We start from the raw sequence: 26,751 nt of genomic DNA on the forward strand, positions 1-26,751 counted from the left end.
AGTGAAAGCGCTAAGCATTTCAGGCTACCAAATATCCTAATGTCAGAACCGTGAGCAAAATGTTGTTTAAAGTTATCGATGTTATTTTAAGATCGTTATATTACATCACACAGCACTTGTGTTAATTTCCTTGGATGGCGCGCGACCGTGCTCTGGCTCAGCGACGATGAGAAAAACAAATTTAGTGGTGGAACTTACATACATTCCGTTCTGACTCGCTCGCGCGCCACGATTGTCTGACACACTTTCACGAGAACAGCTTGTCGTTCGGCGTCAGCGCTTTCTTTTTGCGATAAAAATGTCTTGTTATTTTTGTCTTTTTAAGTGACGATAGGTTTGCTTAGACTGTTCTTCAACTGTAAATTCACTGTGCCTTTTTGCGTTGATTGCGATTCTTTGATGGACTTCGTCAACCAGTTGGAAAGTAAGACTCGTTACCTGTGACTTGTGTGCTGTGTATCGAGTGTTGGTATGTCTGATTTCCTCGTGTCGGTGGAAGGAGAAAATTAATTGTTTTTGTGGAACCGAATCCTCACTGCATGATGTGCTCCTTATGTCTTGAACATGATGATATAACCTTTTCCTCTTTTTACCAACCTGCACAACGGAAGGATGAACTAAACTGAAGTGTTTCTGCTGTGCACACTTTTTGCATTGATGTCAGCTTCCCAGGTAAAGGGGCTATGAGATTATCAATATTGGCAGCATGATTTGCCATTGCAATGTAGCAGATATACAAATGCTTAACTGCCAATGTACCCATGCATTCTTTTCACAGTAATACAGGAACTTACCCTCTGCTATTCATCATGTGATATAGCTGAGAAAATAGTCTGTGTGGTATGTCTGCATTTACGTGGAAAGGGATAGGGCTATTATTGGTGAGGGTGCATCCTGATTTGCGTACTAGTGTCCCTATACTAGCATTGAACTTGCTTGCACTGGGCTCACATTGGACTACAGGTTATTAGTTTTGTTCACAGGTGTTGCTTATGAGGTTATAATTTTCATCTCAGCCATGTGCTTGCTGATGCAGCATACTTTATGGTCAACACCATACTATACTACAGAAGAAAGCATGGCATCCAGAAATACTCAAAACCTGCAAAACTCAATGTTATAATTGTGCCAGAACTTGATAGGTTAGTGTGTAAAGTAATGTAAAGCTTATCTTTCTGGTGCCTGCATTGAAGTTCAGTTACTTTTAATATACATTTTCACAGCTTGTGTACTGAATAAGATATCAGTTGTTTATACATAACAAGATTGTGTGATTACCTGAATAGGAGCTTGAATATTGGGGATTCACAGGCCATGTGGCCTTTTATTTTTCTTATCACCATAAGGTAAGGTTAGGTGTTGAGTGTAATGCAATAGTTATCATTAAAAATATTAAGTTATTGATAAATTTATGTTATTTTATGCATGTACTTATTATATTTACAATTTATTAAGCATCTTTAATTAGAAGACAACTAGGTATAAATGGACCATGTAATATTTATGATATTTTGCATTAGACTATTTTTTTTAAGTATCACTCATATAGTTTGTTAGCACAAGTGTCTGGAATATTTTTTATTGTGTAAGATGACATGAAATTGTGCTAGAACTGTGCTTGTTTTAAGCAATGTTTGTTACTTGAAGTGTTCCAACTTATATGTGCTATATTTTTTGTTGGGTACTGCCTACAAAAAATATATGCACTGCTTTTAGTAATATGTCCATGAGCACCAAACTCAGAGCAGACCAAGTTGTGCTGAATCTTCACCTTATTTTTGCCTGAAGGAGTTTTTTGGGGGAGTGTTGGCTGAAAATTCCTAAGTACTGTTTTAATTCCTTTTAATATTGGCTCTCTATGATCTGAAGTTTGTGGGCACTGTTTGCTGAGCTCTGGGCCCTCAGAGTGATTGCATACATGCACTAAAATTGTTGTGGCATTGTTACTGCCATGCTGAATGTGTTTGACATAACACAAAGTTTTTGCAAACTGACTGTAAGGGACATAGTCATGGGGAGGGCTATGAGGCCTATACCCAACCCATTGAGCCAAGAGACCTATACTGGACAATGGATTATTTTGCCAGAATTAGGTAAACCTTTGCAGGACGCCAGAACGACGTGGCATCAGTCCCTGAGAACATTTATGATTGTGTGCTCAATGACTGTATTAATTATTATGCTGCTGTGACCTGAAGGTATCAGCAAGATGTTCTGAGAAGGCTTTGTTCATGTGATTTGTTTCTTTGGCTGGTGTTTATGTTAATTAGAATGATCACTGAAGGTTTGTAATGTGATGACACAAAGTAGACATCCAGTCTTGAATTCTACTTATATTGCTAAAATATACCAAATTTGACCATTCCCCACTTCAAAGTGGTGTTTTCCTCACATAAGGTTTTAGATGTTGTACCACACATGACTGCCACCTTATCAGAAAAGGGTCAGCAATCTTGAGGCATGTACCAGCTGGACTATGGTCTTTCGACACCAAACTGAAATGATGCATGTTAAGGTGAAATCTGTCATGTTATGAAGTGGTTAGTGACATTTTGTGTAGTTTGTTCATGTTCCAAAGCAAGAAATTAGGGATTTGCCTTATGGTTTGCTTTTCAAAGCATCAAATATCAGTCATTCGGCCTGCTTAGCATAGGTGTATAACGTGCAATTTTATAATCTACAATTTTGTGCTCAATTTTTCATGTACTTCAGTGCTCGGCGCAGTCAGGACCTATCCATGAACTTACCGGAACTTAAGCAGCCATTATCATATACCATCCCAGTCACGGGAAAATAGCAAGCATATGAAGTGACATTGCCCTGCCACAAATGCATCGGGAGGCATGTGCTGTGCTTAATTGAGCTAAGGCCATGAGCAAAGCACATCATAGCTGTTAACCTGGCACAAAAAATATATTTGTTTGCCTCCATGGCATTATCATTTTCAGCATGATTCAGGACTTGCAAACTCATTGAAGCATGCTGTTACATTAAGAAATTTGACAGCTCTGCTACCCAGTGCCTTACAACAAACAACTGAGGGTGCATGTTGTCTGGGTCACATATAGTAGAGGGACAGCCCAGGGGGGGGGGGGGCTAGATTATGTTGTGCCTGGATGTGTTAATAGTAGATGATATAGATATGTCAGTAGATAAACATAGATTACTTGTGCTCTCACATATGTGACAGCCAAATTGCATGACATTTTGTGATATTGTATAACCTGATTTTGGTAATCCTGTATGTTGCAGCAAGCTTTTTGCAACCAAACCCAGCCAGCTGGAAACAGAATTGTAGGGATTATGTGATTATGTCTGTGCTAAAATTCATTAGATGTTAATGACCTGGATTTGTCAGCACACTTATACAATGCAGCTGCAAGGTGTGTTCAAATGACCATTTGTGATGTTTCTTAAACTCACAATACTCCTTCATTTCATGCCTGGTTAAAGTCCACTTCTTAATTTAGACAGTTGGGTTGACTTAGTCCATGTCTGAACAGCATGCTATGCTTGGTTACAGATATGACCGCAGTGGGAGCACAAGACTTGTAAATGGCACTCCTTGGCACTCATTTCCATTAGTTGTTCACCTTGGACTTTGAGAGGCTGTGGATCCAACTGGCACTGAAGCGATTCACCCATGTGTCAAAGTTAAGATAATGTGTTATGCCAGTTGCATTATTTTCAACTAAGATGTGGGCATAGGTGAAGGATCATTTCCGAAAATTGAGCTGTTAGGCCCATCCTCAATTTGATTCTTTCCATATCCCATCATGAGGTTAACATTCAAAATTTCTGGGAAGTTCAAATTCAAAAGGACGCCGTGACGCCCACCCCTCCCGCTGAATTTCCATGCCCATGGCTGTGGATCACCTCGTATATGTGATGATTTTGACCTCAAACTTCTTCAAGGATGTGGGTCAAATGTTTTGTGGGACGGCTGTGGATAGGAGACCTTGCCAGAGGATGGGTGTAGATACCTTGACCTCTCCATCTGAGTTGGTCGCACCACTCAAGTTTCAGTTCAAATTTTAATAGTGCTTTTACCAATATGGATAAGTTCTATGTATTCCCATGGCATGTCATTTGAGTAAGGCTGGCAGCCAGTTGTGCAAGCCTCATCAGTGTGGTTATGTGACACAGAGCACTCATCCGTCACTCATTTCGGTCGGCCGTCTGAACTCCAGTGCTGTGCAGCTGAGCAGCAGGGATGTCACTGATGGTGCTTTGTGTCTTGGCAAATCTTCAGTTTCAAACTTGGTGCAGAATTCTCCAGCTCCTGACTATTCTGCATATCGTGACATGAGCTCGCAGTACAAAATCGGGTCGATGACGGGAAACGTGATGTATCTGCCGACTCACTGAGGCGGGGAATGGGGCTGTAGCCAGCTCAACAATACTGCACCGAAACCCCCGGGGCGATGTCGTGGCCGCACATGTGGACGGTGGCAAGCAGTCTGTGCGCCCTTGCAGCTCTGCACGCACAGGATTGGCGGCGAACGCCGTGGGGACACGGCGGTCCGCAATGGGAGGCAGATTATCGCGTGCCTGCGGCCGAGGTGCAGACTGAGAACGTCGCGTGCATCGGGTCAAGGCGTAGACTGAGAACCTCGCGTGCCTCGGGTCAAGGTGTAGACTGAGAACCTCGCGTGCCTCGGGTCAAGGCGTAGACTAAGAACCTCGCGTGCCTCGGGTCAAGGTGTAGGCTGAGAACCTCGCGTGCCTCGGGTCAAGGCGTGGGCTGAGAACCTCGCGTGCCTCGGGTCAAGGTGTAGACTGGGAACCTCGCGTGCCTCGGGTCAAGGTGTAGGCTGAGAACCTCGCGTGCCTCGGGTCAAGGCGTAGACTGAGAACCTCGCGTGCCTCGGGTCAAGGCGTGGGCTGAGAACCTCGCGCGCCTCGGGTCAAGGCGTAGACTGAGAACCTCGCGTGCCTCGGGTCAAGGCGTGGGCTGAGAACCTCGCGTGCCTCGGGTCAAGGCGTAGACTGAGAACCTCGCGTCCATCGGGTCAAGGCGTAGACTAAGAACCTCGCGTGCCTCGGGTCGAGGCATAGGCTGAGAACCTTGTGGGCCAGTGGTCGAGTCCCAGACTGAGAACCTCGCGTGGCTTGGATCAGGGCGTAGACTGAGAACCTCGTGAGCCTCGGATCAACACATTAGAGGCGGGCATTGCAAGTGAACGCAAATTTTCATACTTATAGCTTAGCCGCAGGAAAGGACAAAGCGTTCAGGTTCGTCTATCAGGTGGTCAGTCCCAGGCTGACCCAGTGTGTTCAAGCAGAGAGGCTCTCATTTTGTTGTCCCGCTGATAATTTGGACGTCAAAATTTAAAACTTCTTGCATCACACATTTCGTGTCTGTCGTAACCGCTCCAAACTGAGGACCAGTGCCTAATGTAAGGATGGACATGCCCCTAAATTATAAGTTTTTCGGTTTCAAAGGTAAGCATATGGCTTAACTTTGTCAGGCGAACTAACACGGCACAACGGCGTTTCGCACCGTAAATATCTCGTTTCGTGCTTACGTTAGAATCTTTTGCGATCTCATGAATCTGCATGGGTCTTAAACTTGAAGGAAAGGAATGTTTCTGGCCCAGATGGATGAAAAAGCTCCTGGCATGTTGTCTCGTGAAACTTACAGACTGCAGTGTTTTATTTTACCAATTTGTGGGCGATCCTGAGCGAGCGAATTCGGATGGAAGATCAGCGTTGGCCGCACGCTAGCGATAAGATCAGTATATCTAGCACCGTCTTGCCGTCTCCACGGTCTGTGGGAAAATGCTGGGTTCGTGATCCAGCCGCGCTGGGTGTGAGTCCCAGAGCGGGCGCATTGTTCGACCCGATTTCGGAATGGAAAGGTCAGCTGGCAACTGACCAACGAAGATTAGCCCAGGCCGTGTTGCAACGATGTTCGGCTCGTGTGAGTCTCCGGACTCCTGTCTGACGAAAAGAGCGGAGACAAAATAATCCGAGGAATTGGAAGGCATGGCTTGGGTAGCGGGTCCGGTGGACCTGCAAAAGTTATGGTGACCGGGTACACTTAAACCAAAGCCACCCATGCAACCCATGCAAACTAACCTTGCAAACCAATGCAAACTTCAGGTTCCAGGTTCGTGATCCAGCCGCGCCAGATGCCAGCCAGTTGCCAGATTAGCAGTGCACGAAAACAGCGTCGGTGGCGCGTGTAAACCGTCCGCAGCAAATAGAGGGGTCTGGTCATTCGTATATAGTGAGGCTGGTAACGGTGATAGGACGCTACCCTGAACAGAGCTGGGGATGACCGGAATATGCGCCAAACATCCGGCGGCCCGACGAGCGCGGCCAGATGGCCAATCACGAAGCTGTTCTCTGTCAGTCTGTAAGCCCAGCTTCTTCATGGGCCGACCATGCTCTACACTGCTGTATTCGTCTGTGGTGTTAAATGGTGAAACAATGAGTCGGTCAGTCTGGCTTGCTAGCAGGTTAGCAGTACCCGACATGCTCACTGTTGTTGAGGGACTCGTCTGCCACGCTGTTCAGAACAGAATGTGGTGGGTAACCCAGTGCAAGGCAAACGAACTACGGAATGTTCCACGGAGCTTACGTATAGCTAGGAATATTGGGATACTACCAGGGAGCTGTTGGGATGAAGATGAGGGATACCCATCACAGGAAACGTAATCTTGACCCGAGCAATGGCCACACTGTCGACCCAGCTCCCACTTGCCTCCGAGCAGTGAGTAGTTCAGAGCCAGTGTTGCCCTTATGACTTGGGAAGCGCCGCCACACCCGCGAGGGACGCGAGGTGGCGCCCCCTAATGGATCGGTAGCCGCGGCGCTCAGTGCCCCAGCTGTGCAAGGTCCGACTCATGCGAAGCCTTGGTCTAGGGATAGCGGCTCTTGTGAGATCGATGTCACCGACGGGGATGTTGCTCCGTCCGGGTTTCTATGCAGACGTGATAAGTTTCGGTATGCCCTACGTTTGTTCAATGTATGTGTGTACATTTCTGGACTGTTTGTAATGAGCGGATCTGGCAGTAGCTGGTCGCCTCAGGACAGCTGTCCGGATGTCATGGACTCTCTGTCAGGGTGCTGGACAGGGCTTTGCATCCGAAGTCGGGTCGCAAAATTGGCATTATTACAGGAGGTCGGGGTGCGTTAGGGTTGGAAAACATCATTTTTGGAATTATGCCATCTGCCCCGTGCCGAAAGCCAGAAACAAGAAGGCTTTTTGGTTCGCCCAGTGTCTTCCAGCTTTTGCGATATCTTGTATTATAATCGACTGCCCGCCTGTTGTATGATCACGGCGACACATTGCGTAATTGTGCTGAATGTAATGAACAAAGCACACCTCCAGCTACGTTTTGGACTGTCGATATGTAATGTCAGCGAATTTGTGTCGTACATCAGGAGTGACCAGTTCACCTAACAGCTCTGGAGATAGAACCGACCCAGTACATATTGAATGATTGTGAAAGCATCTTCACAGCGGCGTCCAGTTAGCAACTGTAGCAACTGCCGCCTGACGTGCTTCGTGGCTGGTAATGCCATGCCATTGCACGTTTTCGTCTCATGTTAGATAGGCACTGTGTGCCCTTTCACCCCTTTTAGAACTGAATGCGTTTGTTGCGCCGGACTTCTTGAAGTCATCGAAAATTGGGCCGTCTCAGATGCAGCGAACGCAGCTGTGTTCTTAAAATGTCGTCTTAGATGCGATGGCTGGCTGAGCGGTCTTGATGTCATGTTTGTGCAATGCTGCCGCGTGTGCAGCACTGACCGCAGTCGCCCCCACAGCTCCCGCACCTGAGCTGGCTCGGAGGGAGCGCTGAGGGCGCCACCTGTCCACCGCCGTGCCTGCCGCCCCGTCCGCCGTCGCCGCCGCGCTGTCCGTCTCCGGCCCGCCGTCCCCGCCCGTCGCCATGACGACCAACGGCGGCGGCCCGCTGACGCCGCCGGCCGAGGACCAGCCGGACCAGGACACGATCAAGATGTTCGTCGGCCAGATCCCGCGCCACATGGACGAGGCCGAACTGCGCGCCATGTTCGAGGAGTTCGGCGCCGTCTACCAGATCAACGTGCTGCGTGACAAGGTGAGCGGCCAGAGCAAGGGCTGCTGCTTCGTCACCTTCTTCACGCGCAAGGCGGCGCTGGAGGCGCAGAACCAGCTGCACAACGTACGCTCGCTGCCCGGCATGCACCACCCGATTCAAATGAAGCCGGCTGACACCGAGAACCGCAACGAGCGCAAGCTCTTCATCGGCATGGTGAGCAAACAGTGCGACGAGACGGACGTGCGCGGCATCTTCGCGCGCTTCGGCCCGATCGAGGAGTGCACTGTGCTGCGCGACCAGAACAACCACAGTAAGGGCTGCGCTTTCGTCACGTTCTCGTCGCGCCAGAACGCCATCAGCGCCATCAAGGCGATGCACCAATCTCAGACGATGGACGGCTGCTCGGCGCCGATGGTGGTGAAGTTCGCCGACACGCAGAAGGACAAGGACACGCGGCGCATCCAGACCGTAGCGTCCACGCTCTGGGGCTCGGGCCTCACCAGCCCGTTCAGCCCGCAATACCTGACGCTGCTGCACCAGCTGAGCGGCGGCGGCATGGGCCTGCCGGCGCTGCCCGGCTTCGGGCCGCTCGGCGCCTCGCAGCTGCTGGCGCACGGCGTGCAGAACGGCCAGGGCGTGCTGACGCCGGCGGCGCGCTTCAGCCTGGCGCCGACCACCAACGGCGCGCCACCCACCAGCGAGGCGGCGTCCAACGGCGCGCCGCCGCTCATGACGTCCGTGCCGTCGAGCAGCGCGTCGATGCCGACGCTGACGTCGCTGGGCGTGCAGAACGGCTGCCTGAGCCAGTCGTCGGGCAGCTCGTCACTGTCGGGCGCGTCGCCCGTGTCGTCGCTGCCGTCGGCGCCGGGCATGGACGTGCTGACGGCGTTCTCCGGCCTGCAGCAGTTCGGCGGCCTGACGGCGGCCGCCTTCGCGCAGGCGCACCTGGCCGCCAGCAACCCGGCCGGCAAGCGCATCGAGGGCCCCGAGGGCTGCAACCTCTTCATCTATCACCTGCCGCAGGAGATGACTGACTCGGACCTGGCGCACACGTTCATGCCGTTCGGAAACGTCATCTCGGCCAAGGTGTTCATCGACAAGCAGACCAACCTGTCCAAGTGCTTCGGCTTCGTGTCGTACGACAACCCGGCCAGCGCGCAGACGGCAATCCAAACCATGAATTGCTACCAGATCGGCACGAAAAGGCTCAAGGTGCAGCTGAAGCGCTCCAAGGAGGCGCCACGGCCGTATTAAGGTACGCAACAGTAGTGGAACAGTTGTAGGCTTTACGCCGGTACACAGGGGTACCGCTTCAAACGGAGAAGCCGTCCAAGTGGTAAATTATTGACGTGGTTCGTTGCTTCTTTTTGTACCAGATGTACACGCGTATGAGAATCAAGTGTGAACGAAGACAGCTTTTGCAGCTATTTGACTATTTGAACAAATATCAACCTCTATTATCACGTCGATGCAATATGTGTTACAAATTCGTGGTAAATTTATTGTTATTTATAGCGTGTGAACCTTTGTTAAACCAGGGATGGTGCGTTGTCGTTGCTTTTAAGTTATAACAGGTCCGGTTTTGTTCGTACTTTTAGTTTAAGTTTTATTATTTTATCGAGTGAATAGATCCGAGATTTTGTCCTGGCCGCCCGCGAAGAATGCCTAGGTAGATTAAAGCCATGCTTTCAGAGCAAGTAAGTGCTTTTCGGTGACCAGGATGCGAGATTATTTTAGAGCGGCGCCACGATATGATCCGAGGCGGAGACTGTCCTCCACGCTCGCAGCGCCGAGCCGCAGTCGGCACCGCTCGGCCGACGGGCGGGGCGGACGTACAAACGTTGTAGTTACCCTCGCCTGCTTAACGTTCCGGGTTCGGCTCCGCATGGGGAACTAGACTGACCAAAGACGCTGGCGGCCGCCGGTGTGTCTTGCCCCGCAGCCTCGCTGACGGCTGGGGTGCGGGCCGTGGAGAAGCCGGGCCCGTGGTCGCGCCGACCGCATGGACCGTTTTGTGTTGCCCCGTGTCAGCGCCGTCCGCCAGGGCCGCCGCGCCAGGCTCGCGGCCGTCGGCCCCGGAATTGTCGCACCCGATGCCAACTGGCAGCTACTGAAATTTCCCATGTGATCGCGGCTCTGCCGCCGGAAATTGTGCCCCGTACCTTGCGTGTTGTGTCCCAGTGGTCGTGGCGGCAACTGTCCGCCAAGTCGGCCCGCTCAGCGACCGCCCCCTTCTCGCCGGACTCGCCGCAATCACGCCCCCGTGGGCGGCGGCGTCTCCGCTGTCTTCAGTTGTTTGTTTAGTCTAGTGTAACGTTTTTGTGTGGTGCAGGTGATTGCTTAACATGTTTTGGTGTCGGACGTCTCTGTCGGGCAGACAGGAGGTCGGACCGCCGTCCCGGCCGTCGTTGCCTGACGGAACGGAGCCAGCCAAATTGTCCAGTTAGCCACTCGTTTTCGTGAGGCGGGGCAAGGGAGGAAAATGAGCGGGCATGTCCGTTTGCTTAGTTAATCACTATCCGTTCAGCATCCCATGATCTTTGCAAGCGTCGTTTTTGTTGTCGATTCGCCGGCTTTCAGATTTGTTTTCTGATCGAACGCTAGCTTCGTTAGAGCGAATTTTTCCTCCCCGGCCCGCGTTTGCGATCACATGGTTTGGGGTTCCCTGTCGTTTATCGTTAAGCTAGCCATTAAGTTTGCTTCGCTGGTTGGGTTTCGAGGTGGCGCTGTCGTCGGAGGTGGTTGTTTACACCGTCGTGGATCATGTTTGTATCCGATTGCCCGTGTACTCCGTCCGCCTCGTCCCTGTCGCCATGCGGCCCGCGTGGGCTCGGGCGCTTTGGGCACTCCCGCCAGCCAAACACCCCGTACTTGGACGTGGCAAGCCTGGATATACTTTGTACTGATGTTAAATTGTATTCTGTATACCATGTTATTTGAATAAATATTCTTTATTATGGATTCTTTGCCGCTGAGTGTTCCCGATATCAGCTCACAGCAGACGCATCTAGGAAGGTTGATGGGCAATGAGTGCACCAAGAGCGTACTATTTGTAGTGCACGCATTTTCCGTCTGCGCCCATCCATGTGCTTCAGAGCACCTTAATTGGTGTGGACATGGCTTATGTTCATGTTAGTTTAACGTTTCGTGGTCAGATAAAGTTAGCACATATAAACCTCCGCCGCATGTACTTTCATTAGCGCGCTCGGGCACCCTGTTGAATATTTTTCGCTCGCTCGAAATTTGAGGGTCCTAGGTCGTGACATTCGGGCCAAATAAGGTAAACCTTCATATTGGTGTCCACAGTGTCCCCAACCGCAATAAACCTAGATTCCTGTTCCAAGCAAAAGGTCACTGGTGCTCATTTTACGTCAGTTACTTATCAGACCTAAAGAAGGTCATGGTGACAAAGATCCTTCAAAAATGCTTTGATTTTTGCATTTAAATAGGTATCAAGGCTTACGCCAGGCGCTATGTTCCTGAAACAAAACATTGACGTCAGTCATTTTAGCCCAGTGACCTGTTCTGACCTTTAAGAAGTGTATGAACGATTATGGTGCGGCCCCTTTTATTGGCAAATTTGGAAAGAGCACCAGAAACTGCCTCAAATAGCAAGCTCTCGATTAAAAAGAGGTCGGTTTTGGCCTTGGTCTGACATTCATACCTGATTGTAGGTTTGCAATGAAAATTTGGTGTAGGTACAAAATGGAATTTGTAATTCAGTTGTGTTGCGTAAGAAACTATCTCGAAGATGTATGGCTTTGTGCAATACTTTGCTCCTGCATCAGATTAGACTGTCCTAGAAATTACCATTGCTGAATCCATGGCCTGACTTTGACCTGCTATAGGCTAGCGACTTTACAAGGTACACCAAAATGTTTTCCTCTAAAACAGACGCTATTCAGTTGTCTACAGCTACGCAAAATTTGTCGCGGCTACGCCGCGCCCTTTGGTATCATCCTGCAAAAACTTTGGAAGGCGTCAAAACGGCCCCTCATCCGAACGCTTTGGTGGGGGGGGGGGGGAAGGGGGCTCCGTTATTGGGACTAAACTAACAGAAGTGTAAGCAGTTCAAGAGGTGCCGCAGAATCGCAAATGCGCTGGGACATGCTGCGCTCTCTGCGCATCTTGGTATTTACCTCTTGCGGGATAGACGTATTTTCCATCAGTCTTCGCGTGTTGACCGCCACGAAAACTTCTTGCGAGATATTGTGGTGTAGCTGAGATGTGTGTCAGGTATTGCGCATTTTGACCAGGCCATAAACTCAGCGAGGTCAGTACACACACGTCTGTTTATTGGTCACTTACTTTAACGCTGTATAGGCAGTCGCTGAGGACTTGACATCGCAGTGATCCTGTGCGAGTCGCAATCTATTTTGTGAAGGAATAAGTGCTGGGGCACTGCGCTTTGTGTTATCTTGACCTTCGGCCTCGAAATTAAGTTTTTCCAGATGCAACGAAAGAGGACGCAAGCAGAAATGTGACGCCCTTTGTGGCACTTCCTTCGTGAGCTAAGGGGTACCATGCTTTTCAATTTGATGTGACCCTGACCTTAGATCTTAAAGGTGATTGTTATGTTGTGACAAAAGTGAACACCATAAAGATAAATATGCTGCCCCCATCTTATTGGATTTATTTCCTAGATAAGCCAAGTACCGGCAGAGCATCAGAGCTTTTACCTTCATGGACCTGTAGAGGTCAATTTAAGTGACTTAGAAAAAGAGGTTTGTGAAATACGAATAAGAATACGACGCTAACTTGACGGACACATCGGATACGGCGTATTGAATGGTAAAGGCGATCAGCGCGGTTTGCCCTGAGTTCTGGGTTGTCTGTAAGCAAAAATCCTTTGAATTGGAATTTGATGGCTTTTGATCGTGCAGAGGGACACCAACGTCTTAACTTTGAAAGGAACTCTTGTATGGCGCATCGAATGTTAAAGTTTTGGTAGCAATGAGACGGGTAGGTTGTGAGAGAGAGAGTCTGCTTTTACGTGGAAATTCTCCCTCTGCGCCTTTTCGGTGTTTGACTCTAGGCTGTGTCACGATATTGCAACCCTCTTTCTAGCCACGTCGCATTGCATTGATTGGTGAAGGTTTTAAAGCAATATAATGAACGGTTTCGGAGAAGGAGCACATATGCTTGATATGCTGTTCTTTAGTCCCCCCCCCCCCCCCCGATGCATATCGCTGCATTACATTAGGCTGCAAAATACTTTCATATATGACGCATTTGTTTCGTTCTTAGCGCGTTTGCCGGTGCATGAGAATCTGAAGATCGAGCCTGACTGTTGCGCGAATTTGCTGCGCGTTTACCACGGGCACGACTTGGCAAGCTTGGCTTGGAAAGGACGCGTAGGCAGACGTGTGCGAGATATAAAATATCTCCCTTGAAAACGGTTTCATGGAAACCTTATTCTTGTGCCGATAGTTAAGCACTGTCCAAGGCTATCTAACGGTCTCGTAGTTGGCCGTCTTGTATTTGTTTGGGTGTGTGATTTGCTCGCAGAGCTAAGGATGAAGTATCATTTAAGATTGATCGTCAGCTTTGCTCTGTGTATTTTGACCAGCGGTACTCCTACAAATGAGGTAAGTCAATAACTCAGCACCAGCCTTGTGTGCTGCACTAGCTACTTAATAATTAATTGGCCTGTGGTTTGTGGCATACTTTACCAATATATTATGTAGCTAATGACTGCCCTTAGTATGAGGTGCTGAAGCTGTCCTGAAAATATCATCAATGCCTCAGCCAATGCTTGAGCTAGCCATTGCAGCAAAGGTGTCATGACTTGTGAGTTATGTGCTTGTCAGGTAGTATTGTTTTCATAGTGATCTCAGCCCCTCCATCCATATCTATTATTATGGTCATCCAAGCCCAGACTGCAAAAAATACATGTGATGCTTAATATATTTGGTGTAGCAGTGAGATTGCAATAAGTGAGTGCTCAGAGTTTGTTTCAGGTACCTCACCACCAATTTCTGTCCATAGATATATAACATTTCATTGATTTATGTTGTTGCAGATTGTATTTGACAGTTATGCCATATAAAAATTGAGTAAACAAAAATAATAGGAAACTCAGCACAGTCTGGCCCATCATGAGATCTGCAAACACAAGTCTTAAAGTACAGCACACCAAAGTGTGGTTGTTCAGTGCAACACATGGATTTTTCACTGGCAAGTTACAAGCTCCAAAAAGTGGTGTATATATATATATATATATATATATAGCTTAATATATACATAGTAATAGTTATATATGTGGTTTTATGTGCATATATATATATATATATATATATATATATATATATATATATATATATATATATATATACATGTAACAGTTGTTAACCTGGGAATCAAAGTATTCTCAATACAGATTTTGTCCAAAATTGCAGCTGACTTGATACTGGTGATCTTTCTCATGTTTTCTCAGTAAGTGTGATGGCATATTTCACTTTTCATCAATGTTGGGTTAAAACAGTACCGAAGGTTATGATGTAAAGAAGATACAGGTTGCCACATTGCACTGTGTGGTGTTCATTGCATTCTAAACATTATATGTGTCGTTAGACATTTTCTAAAGTGATGGTTTTAGACAAAGTATATTTAATCCTGTAAAATTCAAGCACTCCTGACTATTCTAACACAGGTCTGAGATCTACATACATCAGTTTTTTTGCTGTATCAGTATAGCACAAATATACTACATGCTGATGAAAACACAAATAAGCATAAACACATTACATGTACTCAGCATTGTCAGGTAACAACACCCACACACAGTTATTGCCAACTCCATTGGCCAATTCACCTATTGCAGGCAGTCTGGTTTGCATGAAGCTTTCTCTGGCTGCATGTTGGGCTACATCCTGGGGCCAATACATTACCAATGAGCAAAATATTGTGGGCATCATCATCTGCCATCACATGAACTGTTATGGACTTAGACAGGCCGGCATCAGGTGTGACCAGCACATGGCAGATGGTCAACCCACTGCAGGCCCTGAGTGAGCAGAGCTTTAGGGTCCAGTAACATGGGATGCATGTGGTCCTGTATGGGTCATTGTGCATAGATTTTCAAGGGCAACATCATTACATGTCGTATGAAAAGAGTGCAGCCAACAAAGTTGTTGTTCTTGTTATCAATTGTATGTGCGGAGCAGGAAACTGAAAATGCCTCCTGTATTTACATAGCATTTTGTATCATTCAGCTGCATGAAGTGGTCATACCCACCATTCCTGTCATGTATGTTATCCATGCCCACAGATACCATCAGGGTTCTTTGCAAACCATACCAACAACTGGGCCGTCCTGGTGGATGCATCTAGATTCTGGTTCAACTACCGACATGTGGCCAATGTGCTTTCTGTCTACAGAAGTGTAAAGAAACTTGGCATACCAGACAGGTAATGTCTTGATGTTTTTGTGAAAATTCCTCTCTGTGGTTTGCTTTATTATTTATACAGAGTGGCAGCACTTAATTGTGGTTCAGCTTGGCATCCTAATATGTGGGCTACCTTTGCACTGTAAGGTGAACTTGCACTGGATTTTGTTTTGATGTTTTCTGTGGCAGTATGATGCTTCACACCATCAAAGTATCAACAGTTTGTCAGTTTTCACTTTTTGTTGGAACAAGTGAATGCCATTATGTGGCTGTGTGAATAACTGAAACCTAAATCTACCTGACCTGACCTGACTGGATCGCCCGAAGTAAAAGTGCGGTCTGCTGACAAGACTCCTTTCTTTCAGCCACATCATCCTGATGCTGGCGGATGACATGGCCTGCAACCCCCGCAACCCTCGACCCGCCACCGTCTTCAACAATGCGAACCAGCACATCAACGTCTATGGCAGCGACGTGGAAGTTGACTACCGAGGGGACGAGGTGAGGGTGTGACAGTGAGCTCGGCTGCAGTGACCTCTGCACGCACGCGCACATGGTTGTCGCGCGTTATGCCGCGGCCGTGTCGCGGTCCAGCCCACCCGCCCCTGCACCGACCCGACAACGCTGTGGAGTGATGACAGCGCAGGCCGGCCGCGCTGGCCGTGTCTGCGAGCCGCTGCCGTGTCGACCGAGCAGACGACTGGTACCGTTCGCCGCAGGTGACGGTGGAGCGATTTGTGCGCCTGCTGACGGGCCGGCTCGAGCCGTCCACGCCGCCCTCCAAGCGCCTGCTCACCGACGACCGCAGCAACGTGCTCATCTACATGACGGGTCACGGCGGCGACGGCTTCCTCAAGTTCCAGGACGCCGAGGAGATCACCAGCACCGAGCTGGCCGACGCCTTCGAGCAGATGTGGCAGCAGCGCAGGTCTGCAACGGGCTGAGATGTTCCCCGCAGTCGGTAGAAACACAGAGCCGACTTTTCGATATGACGATTGCACGAGATAAATCACGCATTTTGGGGTGTCTTTGTCATCTTCCTTAAGGTGAGAGTTCTGGACATCATTGTGTTTTTTGAAGGTTGAATCAAACAATTACATGGCTAAGTTACACTGTTCAAGAATGGTGGTACATGATGCGTCTGTTCCTCCTTGCTGCGTTCTGTTCATTTCCTCGGTACTGTGGCACAATTATGATTACTGCGGATGACTTGTGGCACTCCGTCCCAGGTACAACAACATATTCTTCATGATCGACACGTGTCAGGCGGCATCAATGTACGAAAAGTTTTACTCGCCCAACATTCTGGCAGTGGCGAGTAGCCAAGTCGGGGAGGACTCGCTATCTGTGAGTAGTTCAGTTAACCAGCAGGTAATGATTGGCAGCTTTAGGAGATAATTCTTGGTTCTTCTAATAACACCAGGGCTCTCTGTACGCGTTGAAATGATTGTTCAAATTGCTGTTAGTCTCTGTTTACTGACTCTTCTCTAGACGTGGCTGACGCCGTGGGCCCGCGTGTAAGGCCGGGCATTCGCTGCTGTCGGGTGTCGTCCGTGATGATGTGTTGGCGGCCGAAGAGTGATGCCGACCCGGTGCTGCTGTGGACATTCGCTGCTGTCGGGTGTCGTCCGTGATGATGTGTTGGCGGTCGAAGAGTGATGCTGACCCGGTGCTGCTGTGGACATTCGCTGCTGTCGGGTGTCGTCTGTGATGATGTGTTGGTGGTCGAAGAGTGGTGCCGACCTAGTGCTGCTGTGGACTTTATGCTGTTGGTTTCTCGAGGCTTTTGCGTGTCCTGAGAGCACTGCAGTTTCGTTAGCGCCGATCCACTGTGGCCCTAATGCGCGGTGCGGCTTTTCCTGAAATGGTTTTCCCTTTCCAGCACCATTTGGACGCATCGCTTGGCGTTTACGTCATCGACAAGTATACGTACCACGCGCTGGACTTCATGGAAAAGCTGAGGAAGGATAGCAAGAAGTCTATGGCTGACTTTGTAAGGAAATGACTAACTAGGGCGGCTGCACAGGGGCTGATCTCGTCGGCCACGCATTACGTCGCACGATGCATGGTCACAAATTTGCAGTTATTCAGCTGCAGGTGGTTGTGCCGCTCAGGATGGAGGCTGTCCTACTGTTTCAGGTTCTCCCGCACGTTTGGTTTAATGTGAAGGTGCCTTCCTACAGCACCCTAAACCAAATCTGGTCCCCATGAAACCTTACTTTGCTATTTTGCCCAGCTAAATCGATTTTGACTGAATCGCAATGTAAGTTGTGCAGCTTACTCTGGCTGAAAGCGGCACAGGGAAACCAGTCGGTTGCGAGTCCAACTCGAGATGATGTACCTCAGTCTCTGAATGAATTATGGCGAGGCTCATTCCAGTGACAAGTTAACCATTTCTTATGAAACTGTGTTAATGTACCACTGTCACGTGGCATACATAAAGGATATAAGATTGCTCATATTTGAGCCGACTTATCTCTGTCTTAATCGACGCTATTCTGAGTCCATCTCACAGCATATTTTATAAAAGCGATACTGCCCTCATTCCGTTCGCATTTCGAACATTTCCGGGCCGACTCTGACTCAGTTCGGAACAAGCACAAGTCTGTCCAGAGCATATCACTGTTATTGATCCGTGAGTTACAGATCTGTGGTTCATTCGACGTCACGTGTGTGGATAAGCGATCATGTCGGTGTGTGTCCCATGCTCAGATCGTGTCAGTGATTTAGGCGTGATCATGGAGTCAGCTTTGTCCTGAGAGCTGCACGTGGGCCATGTCACTAGGTGCTGTTTTGACATCCTTGTCACTCTCCCAAATGCCAGACACGTTACCTGCCAATGCTCTGCCACACATCATGGAAGCACCCGTGTTCTCCCGTATCCGTTACTACGCTCAGGTGTGCTGTTGTGGCATTACAGGAAGTATTCAACTTGGCAGCTGTACTGATCTCGGCATGACGAATGTGACCATGTGTCGGATGTTCCGCGACGGTTGGACTGGTTTAGTGTCCAAAAGATTATAAAATCATCAGAACACCGTGCGCAGTACGCGTCAATCTAGCCATTTATCTCTCTCGTTCCAAGAACAATCACGGAAGCTCGCCCTTCGTGCAATGACTGTAGACTTGCCCTTCTCATTTTTAAGGCCCTTGTCCGTGACATTTCCAAAGTACCTGACATTTTTAACAACTTGCACATGTCTTGTGTCGTGTTTAAGCTTGTCGCCTTGTGAATGTCAAATTACCTGTGCATGTAGGAATAAAGATAGCTCCAAATGCTAAGTGGCCTGATTTAGTGTAATACATTACAATACTATACTACTGTGATCGATGTGAAAGCCTCACCAGATTGTTCGTGCCTTCTGTGCTCCGTGGTGCAACCCGTTCCAGCCGTTGGTGTCCCCGTCATTAATTCCTCTTCCGCTGGTCCTTGTGATCCGTTAAACGCGTGTTTTCATGTCACTAGCCCCCTACACTGACCCCTGTGACCTACTAGACGCCTGTTATAGCTGTGGACATGTTCTTGTCACCTGTGTCCCCTTGACCTCTGTGACCCATGACGTCTGTTTCGGCTGCGGGTGTGTCCTCGTCACCAGTGCCCCCTGACATCTGTGACCCGTGACGTCTGTCCCAGCTGCGGGTGTATCCCCGTCACCAGTGCTGTGTTGACCCCTGTAACCGGTGACGTCTGTTCCAGCTGCGGGTGTGTCCCCGTCACCAGTGCGTCTCGACAGTGGGCGTGCGCAGTGACCTGTTCCCGCGCAACCCGGCCGACGTGCGCGTCACAGAGTTTTTCGGCTCCGTGCGGAACGTGGAGCGCACTGACCACGTGGTGGACCTGGGCGAGTCGGCCGCCGAACCGGCCGCGCCGCCTCGGTGAGTGCTCGCTCGAGCCGGCACTTCATCGTTGCCGCTTCACAGCCGCGTGCTTAGTGGTGGCCACTGCTTGGGGCGCCCAGTCCGCTGGTCATCCTCGGGGCAGCTGGGCTGTCGGTGTGTCGGTCACAGTGCCGGTCTGAAGTCTGTCCAAGCTGCAGTTCGTTGAAGGTTTTGCTGGAGTTTCTATAGAAAGTTCGCTCTTTTTACTAGCGACAATCAAAAGCTGGCCATTAAGAACAAGAGACGCCGATCTGTTGCCATGGCCGGGCATTCAGACATCTGCGTTCCTCTTCTGATTTGATCCCGTGTTGCAGGCCAGCAGAGGGGACCGAACCCGCCGCCGCCGCCGCCGCCAACACATATAGATACGTGCCTCAGTTTCCCATCATGTCATAGCCCCGAGTGCAGCACTGAAGTCCGATCCAGGACTGCAGTTACTCTCAGTTTTCTTTCTCCGTCGTGTCAGTGCTTGTGACGGAGAAAATATGTGATTGCAAAGCTTGCACGAGCGCAACAACGCTCTGCCGCGGGCGAATTGTGATGCTTATTACACATCGCATGAGACAGGTTTCTGCTTGCGCATTATGAACATTCTGCTTCGCCCGGTGAGATTGAGCCGCCGTACCTCGTATTTTATTGTCGTGTGTAATATAATGTGGACGTACGCTCCCTTCTCCGTGAATTCCGAGCAGTTCCATTGGAAGGCCAATTACCCACAGCTGTGCTATAAATAGCCTGCCTTTGTAGTGCTGGGCCGAGACTGGCTGCGGGTGATCGCTCGTGAGCTAGCCTGACCTGCACCTTGCATGGGTGCCATCACCCACCGTGTTTGTCCCCCCTGCCCCCCCCCCCCCCCGAGGTCAAACTGAAAGCGGGCCGTCCACGGCCCGCCTCCGCCCCGTTTGAAGCAGGGTGTCATTACCGGCCGGATCGCCCAGAGCTCGTTTGCGTTTTTCTGTGTCGCCGTGCTGCGCGAGTGTCGCGAGAGACCACCTGGCGGCCGTGCATGAAAGCGCCAGACCTGGCGGCATGTCTACAAACGTGCCGTGCCTGGAAAGCTTTCACATTTTTCCCACCTCGCATCCTGGTGGACATACCACAACGTGTTCTGTGACGGTATAAAGGTGCGATTTAACAGCAAAAAGCTAAAGACCAGAGAATCCCTAGATTCAGAGATTTTGTTTCATACGGCTTAACGGCCAGATCTCAGGCATTAAAACTCTTGCGAACGACGGCTCATCAATTGGCTTGCTTACATAGGTTATCCGGGCGATCCCTTGGCTAGGAAAATATGTAAAGAAAGGTTGTTCACGCACTTCAAAATTAGGTTCTGCTCATCCAACAATGTCAGTTTTTATGCGGTAGCTGACTAAAACAATCGACCACGGGGTGTGTGACACCGAAATCGCCTTGTCGACGTGAGCCTTCATAAAGGTGAACCATGGCTGACCAACTTTAATGGTGACGTGGGTTCGTGCAGGCGTACAAACTGCGGACGGAAATAGCACCAGCAGTCGTCTTGCACCCTATCCCGGATCACGGCCATCGTTCTTGCGTATGACGCGTGGAGACCGGTTAGTCAGCCTTTTTGTCACTGGATCCGGGTGTGCTCTGACGTACTCCGCTGTCACGTGGTGACCAAGTTGGGGGAGTGGGGTTGACACTACGACTAGAGCACGCAGACTTGTCTGGCAAGGATCAATACCAGATGGGCAGAAGCACGCAGGTGTCATCATCTGAGACGAATCAAAATGAACTTCGGGCAGGTCCAACGATACCCATTCCGGGGTGGTAACCACTGCGGGCATTAATCGACGCATGATCAGTAACTGTGCGCAAACGCACACATCAAACTCGCTGTTCAGTAGGACATGTATTCAGCGGACGCGGCGGACACGACAGTCCAGTCCCCCGCGACGAATCTTCTGGTCAGAGCAGGTACAGGGGTTCCTTATCGACTCGTAAATACCATGCGCTCCACACTCCGCTCGCGACTCTCCACTTACTCTCCCACACAATCTCCCGCATTCACCACCCGCGCAGCAGACCGCACCGGTACGTCGCCGTCGACTCGCCCGTCTCCAGGGTTACACCGCGCGCCGCCCCGGTGGAGTCTACCGCTTCCCGAGCTCTACTTGTTGTAGGGCTCGGGCGCGAAGCCCGGTCCGTAGCTGTACTGCGGCTCCGGCGCGTACTGCTGGGAGGACCGCTTGGCCTCCTCCTCGGGCGTCGGCAGGTAGGGGTTCTTGTACGGATCCAAGTTTACGCTGAAACGACGAGAGCGGGTATAAGGCTTCGAGGGATCGACCGGCCAGCAGGGAGGTACTGTGTCTGGCGGGGACGTCTGCCACGACAGTAATGCTCAAAGCGAGGGTGAGCGTGATGCTCCATGCCGGCTGGTCAAATGAACACGGCAAGACTCCCGTGCATCTTGAGAACGTCAGACCATGAAATGCCACTAACGAGCCTGACGAGAGCGTTTGGTTGCGATAGTCTGTCGTAACGTGCCTCAGCATTTGGTAATCGGACATTGGGAGATGCATGCACGTGAGCCGGGCGTGTACCTGGCGCTGACACTGCCGGGGCGTCTCAGACCTCAGGACGCTCGCTTCTCCCGCGTCCCAAGCCGACGCTGAACCCCCGGGCCCGGCTGACTCACTCGTACTGCTTGACGGCGGCGCCGCAGTCCACGTTGTACCACCAGTCGCAGGTCAGCTCGTACTGGTTGAACAGCGTGCCGTTGGTGCAGAGGAACGAGGCGCCGGCGTAACCGTGCCGGTTGTCCTCGCCGCAGATGTGGTACGCCTGGTGGGACACGTCCGAGGGTGGGCAGCGTCACAGGTGTGCGTTGTCAGCAGTGGAGCCGTGTCCGGAAGTTAGACCGACACAGCGTGTGCGCTGGCCGGCTCTCAGGGCTCGAGGAGTCCAGTCCAGTCAGCGTGTGGTTTGCGTCGGCTACAAACGCTGGCAGTGACGCAGTAAGTCGGGACCATTCACCGGGTGCGATACGGACGGTAGGTCGGGACCAGTCACCGGATGGGATACGGACAGTAGGTCGGGACCAGTCATCGGATGGGATACGGACAGTAGGTCGGGACCAGTCACCGGATGCGATGCGGACACAAACATCACTTGATTTCTAATTCCCTTTCTTTCTAAATCTTTCATCACCGTCACTCGAATGGTGCGATGGCCGCTTTGTGGTGAAAACATTCGAGGCGTAATTAGGGAGTGGTTCTTCGGCCGAACATCGTAAAAGTGGTTTTCTCTCCCCACTGCGATGTCGTTTTAGGCGATTGGATGGTCAGACAGTAGACAAAAAAGCGTTGCTATTATCGCAGTGTTGTCCCCCTCCTCTGTCTTCATGTCATATTCATGTACGCTGTATCTTTACAATGCTGATACATGCAAGCTCTCGTCTATGTAAATCTTGGGCCAAAAGTTCACCGTGCAAGGGCATCGCTCACGCTGTGCGAATGGAGCGTAACATATCAGGCCGCTGTAGCTCTTAAAACACTGGCACACACTGATGAACAGTAATGTCGGGCGACGGATCTTTTGGACAATATTGCAACACAACGGACAGATGCTGAGATTGTGGACATTGTTGCGATCACCCGCTGAATGGCCCCTTTCGTGGCACAAATAATGCTTCTAGGAAGCACATCCATAGCGACCCACGGACTCATCTGACCACAGACATTAACGCTGCCCCAGATCAAGACCGAGACGCGTCATGCACTCTGGCAGCCCGACCGGCGGCAGCGGCGCCGACGTACCTGGCAGCCGGTCTCGGCGTCGGCGTAAAGGCCGGGCCGGTACGGCACCTGATCGCACGTGAAGCCCGTCTCCGGCACCTGCGGGCACGGCGGCGGGCGCGTCAGCGCACATCCCGCCCGCGGCGGCACGGCCGAGCCGCGCGCAGCGCCCGGGCCCTGAGGCCCCACTGCCAGTCACGTGGCGTGGAGCGAGTCCAACCCGGAACTGTGTCGTGCTGTTGCAATGGTGCAGTTATTACGGGCGGAATGCCGGGTCGTTGTTGCGTTCGCGCTAGTGTACATTCCTTGCATGTCTTATACGGCAATTGTGAGGCTTGCTGAGAAGCTTATGTCTCGGCAGCTCTGGCCGAATGAAGGGGATCTGTATGGCTGTGAAAGCTTCTGGTCCGTGAACTTTGAAGTTATCGTGCATGAGGTCATTATTCGATTAACCTGGCGCGCAGTCGCGATCCGGCGGGAGCTCAGACTGCGGGGCGGGGCAGATTGGGCGCGTGCCCCGTCTGGTCCGGAATACCGTCCAGAGCGTTGGTAGTTCCCGAGCTCCGTATCGTTCTTCATCGGCTTACCGTGTAGAGCTGTTAGCATTAGCTGGCTTATGGGCTACCCAACATAGGCGTGCCATTTGTAGGGTTCTGTGGTTATTGGGGCAGTGGTGGTTGATGGAGTAATCTTTATCCTAGGACCGGAGTATGCTCCACGCTTTTTCGCGGTTGGTGTTGACGCATATCCTTGGCCATCGATCTACGTCCGGACTCTCCCGGCCCTGTCTTGTGCCATTGTGTCTTAAGATTGGACAATCATGTCGGGATTACCCCCAGGCGTTCGTTCGCACCTTGTCACAGGGCGACTGGTCCTGCCCGACATTACCCCCTCCCCTTATTCGTTTAATGCACATCGGGTGCTTTTGTCCCATATTATCCTACCATCCTTGCTATTCTGCTGGAGCACGTCGGGGGCTTTGTCCGACATCGCACTTTCTTTGCGCCTTCCTTACCGTGTCTTAGCGGTGCCCCTGCCCCAGGTGCCCCGCGTCGTACCGGTGCCCCCCCCCCCCCCCCCCTCCTCCTCCCGGATTGGGTGGCCGTGTATCGCGCTGTCCCTCCCCCGGGCGTCCTTACCGCGTCGTAGAGTGGGTAGTCCTGGCCGGGCTGGCCGGGGATCTTGCTCAGATCCTGGACGGGCGCGCCGCCGTAGCGCGCCTCACTGCCGTAGCTGGCCTCGGGGGCCGTGTACAGCACCGGTCCGGCAGGCTGCAGCTTCTTCACCTGCCGCGCACACGGATGACACGTGTGACACACAGCGACACGGTCTCGCATCATAGGAGCCGATCATCCGCTCGGGCTTCTCGACAATCTTATTTCGGTTGCCTCCAACAGCCGTGCCGGTTAATAGCCAACGTTTCACTTCACTCAAAGGGTCACTGAATACAGAGACAGAGAATAGACGTGACAGAGCAAATTGTCGGTGGTTGGACTACGACAGCCCCAAGATCATGACACGCATGAATGTGGCCGTCCTGGCCCGTCCATAACCCGTAGGCCTTTATATATGCCCACAATTTCGCCGTCCATGCCATCACCTAACCAACCTCGTCCCCGGCGTACTCTCGTCCCGTTTCTCGTCGGCCTCACCTGCTTGCGTTCGCGGGGCACGAAGGGCTTGGGCACAAACTTGGGCCTGGCGGGCTGGATGGGCTCCAGGATGGGCGCAGCCACGAGCGGTCCGTTGTAGTTGAGGTTCGGGTCGAAGTAGACCGTCGTAGTCCTCGGGGTTCTCCACCTTGGGCTTGTCTGCCGGCCGGATTCGCCTCGGCACCTCGTCACGGTACAGGGTGTCGCCATTGTTGACGACGGGCGGCAGCACGCCCCTGAGGCAGGGGACAATGTGTGACGAGGTCGCTTGGTCATTGGCTTATGCAGCTTGGCGGGGGTGAGACGGCGGGTATGCCGGACTCGAGACGAGCATTACCCAACACCGCGTCGGTGTAGTGGTAAAACGGGGCATACAAACAACACCTGGAAAAGTACCGAGCTCACATTGAGCCAAGCGCATGTCGATGCCATTGTCAAGTTCTGAGACGAACGCACCCCGGATCTGCCGGGGGCTTCGACCACAGTTGTCGATGCCATTGTCAAGTTCTGAGACGAACGCACCCCAGATCTGCCGGGGGGCTTCGACCACAGTGTCGATGCCATTGTCAAGTTCTGAGACGAACGCACCCCGGATTCTGCCGGGGGGCTTCGAGCACAGCTGAGGGACACACAGCGGGGGTCACGGACCCATACGCAGCGGGGCAGGCCTGGGTCGAGGTCAACACGCCATCGGCACGCTCGCACACCGCCCGAGAGACCGCAGCTGCTAGCAGCCTGTGGTCGCCGCTTGCCGAAACGTCTCGCCGTTGGCGTGTTCCGCCGGCAGTCAAGGAGCGCGCGGCCCGTGGTTCCACCGCCGCGCTTAACGACGCCCGTGCCGGCCGGATCCTGGGACGACCCTTCGCCCTTCTCCCGGCGCCGCCGAGAACGCCCGCTCACTTTTTCTCGCCACGTCCGAAGGCCCGTCAGCCGCAGAAGTCTCCCATGTTTACGGCTATGGTATGGCGCCTGACGTGATGGGTTTAGTTTCTGTAAGCCACTTCACCGTGGGAGTGGAGGCGACAGGTGTCGGGAGAGAGGGTGCAAACATGCGTCATCTGATGAGCTTCGAAGAAGACAGCGATGCAGTTGTCGTCCTTCGCACGCCTTGATGAATGTTACCTTGCTGGAAGGCTCCAATGCAAGGTGTTGGATTGGGGTCGTATCGGATGAAAGGTGTTGGATCGACGTCATATCGAATAAAGGTGTTGGATCGGCGAAGTGTCGGATGGATGACAGGTGAGAGGTGCATCTGAAGAGTGCAGTAGGAACAGTAAGGGGAGATAAACCAAAATGGTTATCTGAAACTACTGCATAACTCTCCCTCGCGCACTTTTCCCTGGACTAAATACAGACTGGTCGTGTGTGATGATGCAGAAATTATCATCTCTGTAGATGCTTGGAGCAAGGCACAGTGGTTCCTTTCCACCCCCCAAAACACCACTCGATGGCAAATATACTGCTTACGACATGAACGTCGTGCAGCACCCACGCGCAGCGGCTGAGAACGGTTTGCAGAGAAGCATGCAATGTTCCGCCGACGCGAGCGGCGGAACCCTTTCGCTTTCGTCGGAGCGGCAGCTGCCTGCCGCGTCGCCACCGTCTCGCCACGGTTCATCGGCCGTCGGCGGCGCCCGGCCGCAGCCGCCGCAGCTCCGGCCGGCCGACGACACCGGGTGCCGCTGCGGAGAAAGGCTGCCGCAGCGACACATGTCGCCGGGCGCGGCTGCCGGCCGGCACGTGGCGTCACGTCGGGCCGCGCCGGCCGACCGGGTGCGGCGCGCGCCCGGCTGTTATCCGCGACGCGGCCCGGGTGGAGGGCGCTCGGGCGTGACCGGCGGGGCGCCGGGCCGAGGACAGGGCGGTCCTGTCTCGGGCTGCGGTGCGGCCCCGGGCTGTTCTCTGCTGGTCCTATCAGCCACCGACGATGCGTCACCGACTGCCGTTAGAAATGGGTCGATCAGGTCGCCGGATTGCTGACGGCGGTTGGCAACTGCCCATGCATTCGTCCGTCACGCGATTGGCGGGCTCACGAGACCGG

The 26,751-nt window shown here is 51.7% G+C and overlaps 3 protein-coding genes across 3 annotated transcripts; 2 read left to right on the forward strand and 1 right to left on the reverse strand.

Moving 5' to 3' along the window:
* The first annotated feature begins 246 nt into the window (after positions 1-246).
* LOC119100985 (CUGBP Elav-like family member 2) lies at positions 247-10,994 on the forward strand. The gene is made up of 3 exons (XM_037224219.1): positions 247-424; positions 7,777-8,686; positions 8,786-10,994. The coding sequence occupies exons 2-3, from the start codon at positions 7,902-7,904 to the stop codon at positions 9,285-9,287; spliced, it is 1,287 nt and encodes a 428-aa protein (XP_037080114.1). The 5' UTR covers positions 247-424; positions 7,777-7,901; the 3' UTR covers positions 9,288-10,994.
* A 2,340-nt stretch (positions 10,995-13,334) lies between these two features.
* Positions 13,335-19,974, forward strand: LOC119100825 (putative GPI-anchor transamidase). The gene is made up of 8 exons (XM_037223975.1): positions 13,335-13,621; positions 15,304-15,443; positions 15,787-15,922; positions 16,141-16,349; positions 16,651-16,768; positions 17,304-17,414; positions 19,119-19,297; positions 19,615-19,974. The coding sequence occupies exons 1-8, from the start codon at positions 13,550-13,552 to the stop codon at positions 19,694-19,696; spliced, it is 1,047 nt and encodes a 348-aa protein (XP_037079870.1). The 5' UTR covers positions 13,335-13,549; the 3' UTR covers positions 19,697-19,974.
* A 1,186-nt stretch (positions 19,975-21,160) lies between these two features.
* Positions 21,161-25,274, reverse strand: LOC119100354 (uncharacterized). The gene is made up of 6 exons (XM_037223455.1): positions 25,233-25,274; positions 24,711-24,869; positions 24,198-24,344; positions 23,080-23,157; positions 21,960-22,105; positions 21,161-21,567 (listed from the first exon to the last, which is right to left on the reverse strand). The coding sequence occupies exons 1-6, from the start codon at positions 25,272-25,274 to the stop codon at positions 21,432-21,434; spliced, it is 708 nt and encodes a 235-aa protein (XP_037079350.1). The 3' UTR covers positions 21,161-21,431.
* Between the last annotated feature and the right edge of the window lie 1,477 nt (positions 25,275-26,751).

Source organism: Pollicipes pollicipes, unplaced genomic scaffold (genome assembly GCF_011947565.3).
Source record: "Pollicipes pollicipes isolate AB1234 unplaced genomic scaffold, Ppol_2.1 Scaffold_4881;HRSCAF=5763_pilon_pilon_pilon, whole genome shotgun sequence".
Taxonomy (NCBI): Eukaryota; Metazoa; Arthropoda; class Thecostraca; order Pollicipedomorpha; family Pollicipedidae; genus Pollicipes; species Pollicipes pollicipes.

What these genes read in the sequence shown, in the direction of transcription:
- LOC119100985 (XM_037224219.1), top strand. Translation starts at nt 7,902, where the DNA reads ATGACGACCAACGGCGGCGGCCCGCTGACGCCGCCGGCCGAGGACCAG. An exon ending in GGCGTGCTGACGCCGGCGGC is followed by an intron (nt 8,687 to 8,785) that starts GCGCTTCAGCCT and finishes GCCGTCGAGCAG; the next exon opens with CGCGTCGATGCCGACGCTGA.
- LOC119100825 (XM_037223975.1), top strand. Translation starts at nt 13,550, where the DNA reads ATGAAGTATCATTTAAGATTGATCGTCAGCTTTGCTCTGTGTATTTTG. An exon ending in AAACTTGGCATACCAGACAG is followed by an intron (nt 15,444 to 15,786) that starts GTAATGTCTTGA and finishes CCTTTCTTTCAG; the next exon opens with CCACATCATCCTGATGCTGG. An exon ending in AGAAGTCTATGGCTGACTTT is followed by an intron (nt 17,415 to 19,118) that starts GTAAGGAAATGA and finishes CGTCTGTTCCAG; the next exon opens with CTGCGGGTGTGTCCCCGTCA.
- LOC119100354 (XM_037223455.1), bottom strand. Translation starts at nt 25,274, where the DNA reads ATGGCATCGACACTGTGGTCGAAGCCCCCCGGCAGATCTGGG. An exon ending in ACGCCGAGACCGGCTGCCAG is followed by an intron (nt 22,106 to 23,079) that starts GTACGTCGGCGC and finishes GTGTCCCACCAG; the next exon opens with GCGTACCACATCTGCGGCGA. An exon ending in GCCGCCGTCAAGCAGTACGA is followed by an intron (nt 21,568 to 21,959) that starts GTGAGTCAGCCG and finishes TCGTCGTTTCAG; the next exon opens with CGTAAACTTGGATCCGTACA.